At 44.7% G+C, this 10,275-nt stretch overlaps 1 protein-coding gene across 1 annotated transcript; it reads left to right on the top strand.

Annotated features, from left to right (window-relative positions):
- The first annotated feature begins 438 nt into the window (after positions 1–438).
- On the top strand, positions 439–8,804 carry LOC115360331 (ankyrin repeat and SOCS box protein 15-like). Its single transcript, XM_030053189.1, has 10 exons — positions 439–536; positions 664–698; positions 1,644–1,775; positions 2,216–2,374; positions 2,993–3,238; positions 3,787–3,958; positions 5,252–5,771; positions 7,636–7,801; positions 8,484–8,646; positions 8,740–8,804. The coding sequence occupies exons 1-9, from the start codon at positions 439–441 to the stop codon at positions 8,630–8,632; spliced, it is 1,677 nt and encodes a 558-aa protein (XP_029909049.1). The 3' UTR covers positions 8,633–8,646; positions 8,740–8,804.
- The last annotated feature ends 1,471 nt before the right edge of the window (positions 8,805–10,275 follow it).

Here is a 10,275-nt window from a genome sequence, read left to right as displayed (position 1 = left end):
TATGAGAAAAAAAAATCTTGAAAATTTCTTAAATTATAAGGTCAAAAACTTATGAGAAAAAAAATCAGAAATTCTGAGATTAAAGTGATAAATTCATGTGGAAAAAAAAAATCACAAATTTACAAGAAAAAAATTCAGATATTCTCTGAGATTAAAATTTACAAGAGTCTGAGAAATTTATGGAAAAAAAAAGAAAAAGTCTTAGATTATAAACAAACAAACAAAAATTAAAATAAAGTCATTTAAAATTATTTTAATTAAAAAAAAAAAAAAAAAAAAAAAAAAAAGAAACTCAAACCTCATCACTTCCTGTGCAGCAGGATAAGCTCCATGCGGTGGATACAGACCGGGTCCATATCCACTGTGTTTTTCTAGCTGTGAAGCTGCTTAAGGGGAAATTTACGGGGCAATCAGAGTTTTTCTCTGTGTGTCAGAGCGATGAACCCGGAGGACGAGCCGGACGAGGACGAGCTTCTCGACTTGGCCGTCCACCTGAGCGTCGAGGAGCAGAGAGGATTCCCATCAGCACCTGGAAGGTTCAACTGCAGCAAACCTCATCACCCACAACTTTTATTGATTTGATTTTTAATTTTCTAATTTCAGTTTTCCCTTTGTCCTGTGTTCTGTGTGTCCTGTGTGTCCTGTGTGTCCTGTGTGCAGGAGAGGACGTCCTCAGCTCGTCGAGGCCATCCAGCGAGGTAAACCTGCCTGTCGCTCTGACACTCAGCAGCCTCAGGTGTGTTCTGCACTGTGTTCAAACCCTGTTTTTCTTGCATCAAGGTCAATAATCTGCCAGTGGGATGAAAAAATCCCACTTGTTTCCAACGCTAATCAACTTGTTTCCATCCTCAGTTTTCTTAACTCCGTTTTTTTTTTTTTTTTTTTTTAACCTAGTTTGAGGTAAAAACAAGATTTGAAGAAGACTGAATGACTCGGACAGAGAGAGAGAGAGAGAGAGAGAGAGAGAGAGAGAGAGAGCTTGCACACTGAAATATGTAAACCGTAAGAAACTGGAAACTGGACAACATTTTCTGGTTCTCCTACGCTGCAAAAAATAACCCGCACATGTTTGTTATCTTTAACTTAATGCACCACGATTTGTTTTGAGTGTCATAATCAGCTGCTCAAGTTTTCCAGCTGTCAACTTAAAATCATTCGTTGTCTCGGCTGTGAGAGAATTTTCAGTTTAAACCGATGGAGAGCGTGATATAATGTTCCAATGGGTGGAACATCAATAAATGCGGCTTGAATGGGTTTCAATGGTACAAAAATGTACTAAGGTAAAACAAAGTAACAAAATGAGTGATGCAGCAGACTGTGGACATAGTAAAAGAAATTTAGGAATAAAAACAAAAAGTTTTCCAAAAACACACATTTGTGAAAAATTTCATTTCATATGCATTAATGCAGCTAAAGTGATCAAAAAATATAGAAAGCAAAGTGAAAAATTAAGTGTCTGCTGGCGCTTTGGGGAGAAGCTTCTGGACGTTTCTCCTGCTTCTGCGTTAGAAAGCGGCGTCATCAGCATATGGACTTACTGACACCAACACTGTTACCATAGCAACCTGACTGGCCTGCAGGCTGAATGAGGCCGTGGTCACACGTGAAACCAAGGAGGTGATGCGAGTGTTTTGACCCCGCAGGCGACATGGCGGCTCTGCGGGAGCTGTGTGATTTCCCAGCAGCCCTCAGCGAGCCGGACGACGGCGGCTGGTATCCCGTCCACAGGGCGGCGGTCCAGCCTCGGGTCGCCGTGTTGGAGATGCTGCTGCACGGTACGAAACCCACCAGGACAGTAATCTGCAGGGCTTTAAATAATCTGGAATCGTTTTAAACCACAAAAAAAAAACAAAAAAAAAAAACCACATAAGGCCTTTGAAAGTATTAAAACATGGTTATGTAATTGTTTTGATGGTGTAGAACCTGATTAACTCAACTAACCTTTATGAGCACGCCGCTTCATGTCACAGCTGCCATTTGCATGCAGGCAAATTAGGCTTGAAAATTCTATTTATCTATTAATTTACTTATTTTTTAACAATTCACTCTGTGAAAAAATGCCATATCAAATCAACTTTACTGATGTGTTGCACAGTGTGTTTTAAAGTGATATGTTAAATAAAAAAAAGTAAGCCTGAAAAATAATTAAAAAGAGAAGCAGGCACTGTGTTCAGAGTGTTTCTTGTCCTCTTTTTGTCCCTCTGTCGGGCGGCAGCGTCGTCCGGCCCGGCTCTGGAGCAGCCGACGCTGGATGGCGAGACGCCGCTGACGCTGGCGGCAAGGGCCGGCTTGGTGGAAAACGTGGAGCTGCTGCTGGAACTCGGAGCTTCACCACAAAACACCAACAGCTCCAACGAAACCCCTCTGCTGCTCGGTACAACACCTGCAGCCTCCACACACTGAAACTCTGAGTTTCCTCAAGTAATTTAGAAAATAAGACGTTTTTCCCGCAGTGCTCGACAATGGCACTCATGTTCTGTACCTGCTACACTTTTTCAAAATTAAAAACGACATCTGATTGATTAGATTAGATTAGATTAGATTAAATTAGATTAGATTAGATTACTTTTATTGTCTCACAGAGTGAGAAATTTGTTCTGGGCCCCAACACCCATGCTGCAGCCACACATATCGAACAGTACATAAACAGAGTGTTGCACATCACACAAACAGAAAAAAAACAAAAACAAAAAAAAAAACATGAAACATGGAAGGAACACGAAATACGTACATAATACAAGTACAGGAACATAATACCAATAATAAATAGTACTATAAAAAAAAAAAAAAAAAAAAAAAAGAACATGAAATACATACATAATACAAGTACAGGAACATAATACCAATAAATAGATAAATAGACCAATAAATAAGTACAGAGTAAAGTGCCACCTGTGCACTTTACTCTGTGACTTTGACTTCACTTTGTTCCACTCCAGTCTCTGACTGTGAAGCTGCGCTCGGTTCCTGACCCTCTCGTTCCCTCCTGTAGCCGTCAGAGCTGGATCTTACCAGCTGGTCTCCAGTCTGATCGTGGGCGGGGCTCTGGTGGGGCAGCGCTGTCTGCGGAAGTGGACCGCCATGCACGAGGCGTCCCGGCTGGGCCGAGTCGACGTCCTGGAGCTGCTGCTGCGGAGCGGCGGCCGAGTCTCCGAGACGGACCAGCAGGGAGTGACTCCTCTGGCCATCGCAGCAGAGCACGGCCACCCCGAGGCCCTGGAGCTCCTCATCAAGAACGGTGAGCTGGGTTTCATGTTGGGAGCTTTTTTTTGGTTATGACGCCTGAAAGCAATCCAGTGCCCACCCACCCTGAGTTACACAGTGGGTCATGTCAATTTGAAATACATGTCTTCACTTTGCCAGAGCCAATTTGTATTTTTATTTCCTAATAAAAATGCAGGAGCCATGCCACAGCGTTACTTTCAGGGTTCTGGTATCAGTTTCTGAGAGTTTTTGTGACAACTGAACATGTTTCCTGTTAGCCGTACTATCCGACTGGCTCTGCCTGGACCTTCAGCTCGCTGCCTTCACTGACCTGAACAAACTCTAAGGCAGGGATTATTTTAGGTAACTGAGGTTCCAAAAGAAAAAATCCCATTCAGTGTTAGTCAGTTCCTTTCAGCCTCCTCCAAAAATCTTACTGTGGCTTAATGTGTGGACTGAAATATAACTAAATAACAGAACACTCCTACACACTCCTGCAAATAGTGCAGGAGTGTGTCGAACTCAGGAGGCGGCCGCCCTCACACACCTGGTCCAGTGTAACTTCTCTGCTGTTGCGTTCAGGTGCCGACGTCAACGCCCGGGCGCCCAATGGCGACAGCGTCCTGAGCGATGCTGCAGATTCGGGGAACCCGGAATGCATCAACCTCCTGCTGCAGCACGGAGCTGACCCCAACGCCCCCAGCCTGAGCTGCCTGCTGCCCATCCACCGCGCCGCACACCAAGGAAACCTGCAGTGAGTCACCGAGTCACACCGAGCCACACCGAGCCACAGCGAGTCACACCGAGCCACACCGAGCCACAAGGAGTCACACCGAGCCACACCGAGTCACAGCGAGCCACACCGAGTCACACCGCGCCACACCGAGCCACAGCGAGCCACACCGAGTCACACCGAGCCACACCGAGCCACAGCGAGCCACAGCGAGTCACACCGAGCCACACCGAGCCACACCGAGTCACACCGAGCCACACCGAGCCACACCGAGCCACACCGAGCCACACCGAGTCACACCGAGCCACAGCGAGCCACAGCGAGTCACACCGAGCCACAGCGAGCCACACCGAGCCACAGCGTGTCACACCGAGCCACACCGAGTCACACTGAGCCACAGCGTGTCACACCGAGTCACACCGAGCCACAGCGAGCCACAGCGAGCCACAGCGAGTCACAGCGAGTCACAGCGAGTCACACCGAGCCACAGCGAGTCACACCGAGTTACACCGAGCCACACCGAGCCACAGCGTGTCACACCGAGCCACACCGAGTCACACCGAGTCACAGCGTGTCACACCGAGCCACAGCGAGTCACAGCGAGTCACACCGAGCCACAGCGAGCCACAGCGAGTCACAGCGAGTCACAGCGAGTCACAGCGAGTCACACCGAGCCACAGCGAGTCACACCGAGTTACACCGAGCCACACCGAGTCAGTCAGTCCAGTCAGATTCCTGAACTCCAACAAATTTCATTCCATGTCATGACAAACAATTCTGCCTAGCATTTGCAAAATATTTGAGGAGTTGATTCCAGCTGTTCAAAGCTTCACGGTTCACTCAGACAGCTGCTGTTTGAAAGACAACAGGAACAAAGGGCCCAAAAACGACGTTCAGAGACCCACCACGTCTGTTGTTGGGTCTTATTGGCATTGTCAGTGCAGAAGTCACGGGGGCAGTTACCTAACACAAACATCCAGGGTCCTCTCTTAGACTCAGTGCGAAGCGGCTCTGAGTGCAACTCAGGTGTGTTTTCTAGTTTCCAAGTGGCTCAGCTGTCATTTCACCATCCAGCGCCCCCTTGTGGAAACAGCAGAGTCTCTTGTGTCCATCTGAGCTCCATGGGTGTGTTGCTCTTAAAATGAGCTGTGCTGCAGGTTTCTCTGCTGTTTGAAGCTCATTGAGACAGTAATGTGCACTTACATAGGCAAACGGGGAGCTCAGATCAATAAAACAGAACCCACAGAGTTTGGAAATAAATTTGCTGTACCGATATAAGAAACTGATCAAATACTCTTTTTTGAAATCCATCAGGGCTTTGAGGATATTGATCCCGCTCACCAGCAGAAGGGCTATCTGGCTGTCGGGTCAAAGCCCCGTCCACTCGGCCGCAGACGGAGGCCACGCCGACTGCCTGGAGCTCCTGATCCAGAGCGGCTTCGACGCCAACGCCCTGTTAGTCCAGCACCTCGCCGAAAACTACCGCGACTTGAGGAGGAGCGCCTTGTACTTCGCCGTGTCCAACGGATACGCCTCCTGCACCAAAGTCCTGCTGGACGCCGGCGCCAAAACAGACCTGGACCCTCTACACTGCCTCCTGGTGGCGGTCCGATCCGGCAGGCACGAGATCGTGAAGCTGCTGCTGGCCGCTAAGGCGGACGTGAACTGTTACTTCAACCTGGTGAGCGACACGGTGTTTCCCACGGCGCTGCAGTACTGCCTGAAGGACGAGGCCATGATGCGGCTGCTGCTCAGCGGCGGCTACGAGGCCCACAAGTGTTTTATCTGTGACCACGACAGTGAGCGGGACGAGCTGCAGCAGGAAAAAGTTACCGTGAGTTCCTCTGTCAGGGATGAGCTTTCAATGCACATTTATGCATAAAGTGTAGAGATACAATGAGAGTAGAGTGGACATTCCCATTCAAATCAAGACAGCAGCACCCTTATTATTTTAATTGCTGCCATTGCAAAGAATTGTGAGCGATGTATCGGACTGACTTTTTATTTATTTATTTATTTAGAGAGGACAGTGCACATTAATTAACATTTCTGTAAATGTGCCAGTGTTAGCCAGAGGCTAGTTCACAACCGCAGTCCTCCGGCATGATGTTAAAGAGCCATTAAAATATACAAAAAGGGACACAAGGGACATAATACATAAAAACAGGAACACAGGAGACATAAACTTTAGAGTAAGAATACAACATATCCATGTGGGAAACAAAGACCGGCAGACAATGACACTAAAAGAGAGACAATCAATACAATAGTACCGAAACAAAAGCAACAAGTAGACAGTAATACCCAACAAAAAACATTATGTATGGTACAATTAAATAAAATTGGGCAAGATGAACTGTCAGGGATGGATAAATGAGATGGAGGTGCAGCAATGCAAAGACCAGAGCAGGGTTTCTTGTTGGAGTTGTGGACTCACTGAGGTTCTGCAGGAGCGACCAAACAAGCAGTGGAGCCGTACGAAGCATCCAGAGGCAGAATTCAAGTGACCGTTACCGGAAAGAATGCTTTTTATCAGGTAGTATCAGGTAGCTTTTGAAGCTTCACATTGTGAAAGCAACAAGATGAAGTCTGTCTGTTCTACTCCCATTCAACTTAAATGGTAAAAGCTCAATTAACATTAAAGGGATGTAAAAACATGACACAAAAGTGAAATCACGCTGGAACTGACCTTTGACCCAGACTGCAGCACAAAGGAGGCAGAAAACATGATCAGACTGAGAAAATGAAGATGCAACAAGAAAATTAAATGTCAGCCTGTGGACAGTGACCGCTGATCCGCTGATTAGTGAGAGTTTTATCCTCTAATCATACACATACATGCATACATACATACATATATACATACATTCATTTTTTTTTTTTAATATCTTCTTTAAAAAAGCAATCAGGGAACTGGTTCATATGATACAAACCAGGAAATTTTAGAGACTCTGTGCAGAAGTCTTGTTCAGAGTGTTTTCAGTTTTAATATGTGGACATGCTGTAGCTCTGCGAATAAAAATAGACCAAATACCCAGTATTATATCATAACGTGGTCGGTGAAATTACTGGGAAAGAGCAGAGACAGCTGGGAGGTGTGTGATATAAAATGCAGGTGAAACAAGAAGCCGAACAAAATACCTGGTCTTGTTCATCCTCTCTTTAAAGGATTCATCACACTGGCCTCAGGAGGGCGCTATGGAGCCACTGCAGCAAACAACAACATTCAGAAAAAGTCTTTGTGTGCAAATGCAGTAACTGCGTCAAACTGGTAACCAGCATCACACTGGAACCCTCCCTGCTGTCTGCACTCTGCAGGCTGGGCTCTTATTATGGGATGGATTGTGATTTACTGTCTTACCTGGTGAAGCTGAAGGTAGAGTCTGGACACCTGAGCCGAGCCTGTCAGGACCTGTAAGATCAGGCTGGGTTTGGACAAAAATTTAGAAGTTACACTCAGGTTCGGTCACGCCATTTTAGTGAAAGTCTCATGTGAAATAAATGAAAATGATGGAGCCGCTGTCTGTCCTGGGCAACTTCCTGTACAGAGTTTACATGATGACAGTGAAGGCAACACGCAGGCTGCTTCAGGTGGTAAATGTGACCTGGAGATGGAGGACAAGTAAAGTCTGGGGCTGGTGGCTGGGTTTGGAGGACAGCAGAGACTGAAGCGTGTCCTCTGTCTGTCTCTGCTGCAGTTCTGTGACTTCATCGGCGTCTCGTGGCTGCGTCACCTGGCCGGCGGCGTCGTGTCCGTCCTGCTGGAATACGTCGGCCAGGTGACGCTGTGCAGCAAACTGAGCGCCGTCCTGCAGACACACAGAGACTGGCCGCACATTCACACGACGACATGTGAGTCACTGAGCGGAAAGAAAAATAAGTGTAATAATATGTAATAATCCAGTCCAGTTATGATGCCACGAGCAAAACTGACAGGCCAAGCAACTCTTTCATTTTATTAACTGATTTGATAAACAACTTTTAACGACTTTCGATCTTAGAGATGCAGGTAAGATCACCAGGATGTCCTTCTTACTCCTTAATCCTACAGAAAAAGAAAAACAATTTTTCCTCGTAAATTTATGACTTTATAATCTCAGAATATTGTTTGAGTTTTTCCTTGTAAATCTACCACATATATCTCAGTTTTTTCTCATATTTTTTTTTTCATAAATCTAAGACTAATTTCTGAATTTTCTGAGTAAATTAAAATAAATAAATTAAAATAAAATAAAATAAAATAAAATAAATTTAAAAAACTGTGACTTTATAATCTCAGAATGTTGTGTTTTTTTCATATTTTTTTTCTTGTTTTTTCTTGTAAATTTACCACTTTAATCTCATCAAGTTTTTTTTTCTCAGAATATCTCCCTGGCTCCATATATTTTTTTCTCTATGTACGGCGGCCCTGACACGCCATCGTAAATATCTGAGTTGCTGCCTGTCAGGTTTTGAGAAGCTCCGCCCCTCAGCGTTTTCAAACTCAACACATCTCGTACTGGCTCCTGATTGGCTGTTGCCTCGTCCACACCTGTGTGCCATGCAGGTAACCCTCGCTCGCTGTGTCACCTGAGCCGCCTCATCATCAGGAAGCAGCTGAGCGCCGCCGGTCGTGCGCCCGCCGCCGTGCCGCTGCCCGCCCGGCTGAGGGACTTCCTGCTGTTCCAGGAGGCGGTCACCTGCCCGGCAGACTGAGCGTCCAGCGGCGGGTACGCATTCACTCTCCTGTCACTTTGTCTTATCAAAGCTGCTGTTTCCTATGACTGACCACATAACACCTTTTTTCATCTCCTGCTGCACAGGTTCCCCTCAGACAGAACACCGACCAGACGTGTCGCTTTGTTTTCAACAGAGCATCTACTTTTTTTTTTTTTTTTTTTTTTTTTTTTTACATGTTCTCAATTTCTTATTTCTGTATTTATTGTTGTGATATATTGCAGGATTAATGTACACATATAGACATAATGCAGATAAGTTTTCACAAATTTCTAAGGCACATATTTTTATATTTCTTAATCATTTTTCTGTTTCTTATAATTTAATTTTGCTCTTAAGAATTTGAGCCACTGGAGGATCAATAAAGTGTTCTGATTCTGACTTTTTCTTCTTTGTTTAAAAACATATAACATTAATATTCATCACCGTAATAATAATTATATTTCTCCTTTAACATTATTTGACATTATTATTGTGAAAGCACTTTTGGTAGAGAGAGTCCTGGCAGCCAACAGACACACAACACACAACATCAGCTGAGTCAGGTGACCTGTTGCCCCGGCGACGGATGGGCAACAACGTGATTGGCTCTAAATATAAACTGTTGACCTGCGGGGACAACAGCGCGGTGCTGGAGGCCGGCGGGACGTCCCGGAGAGGAATAAACACAACAAAGAGCAGCTCTGGGGTCGACATGACGGCGGGTCAGAGCCGCCGCTGGGGAGAAAATTAAAAACTCTGAACTTCACAGATTAAAGAGGCAAATTTACGAGAAAAAAACTCACAAAAGGTCAAAAATTCTGTGATTACAAAGTCACAAATTTATATGAAAAATACTTCGAAAAATAGTTTTTCTCATATACAAGTCCCGATGCTGAGGAGAAGACTGTGATTGAGGGCTCAAACCAGCAGGATTTCCTTCTGACTGAATCCCACAGGAGGAGAACAGCTAGTTTCACTGTTTTGTTTTAATCCTGAAACAGTAAATAAAACATTTCGAACTCCTTTTTGATTATGACTTAATTTGACAGATAATATAACGGGATATTATTCCTGAATTATGTCACTTAAAACATAAAAACTATGAATTTAAAATACCATTTCACACCTGATGAAAACACAAAATGAGACACGCCTGAAACACTGGGCAGATTCATTTTGTTATTTATTTGTCTTGGATTAAGAATGTATTGAAAAGGAGTGTTTTCAGGAAAAAGAGAAGGACAAATTACAGGTTTTGTGTATTGTTGTGCCAGTAGCGGGTCACAGGTCAGGGGTCACAGTCGGCGGCCTGGCGGTCAGAGGAGTGACCTGCCGGGACCTTCAGCCTCGCTGCTCCAGCAGGAAACAGGAAACAACAAGATGATAGAACTGTAGCTAACTGTAGCATTGGCAAAATTTGCCAGTGGAAAAAGTGAAAATTCACTTGAAATAAGTGAAAATTAGCTAGAAACAAGAAACAAATTTTGCCAATGAAACAAGCAAATTTTCACTTGAAACAAGAGACAACTGTCTAAAAACAAGTTACTTCTGAGGTGATCATGTCTTATTTTAAGTGTAATGAGATATTTTGACTAGTAATAAGACATTTTTGACTTGAAATAAGACAAATAATCTTGGTA

This window comes from Myripristis murdjan, chromosome 6, assembly GCF_902150065.1.
Source record: "Myripristis murdjan chromosome 6, fMyrMur1.1, whole genome shotgun sequence".
Taxonomy (NCBI): domain Eukaryota; kingdom Metazoa; phylum Chordata; class Actinopteri; order Holocentriformes; family Holocentridae; genus Myripristis; species Myripristis murdjan.
This window is presented reverse-complemented; position numbering and strand designations above follow the sequence as displayed.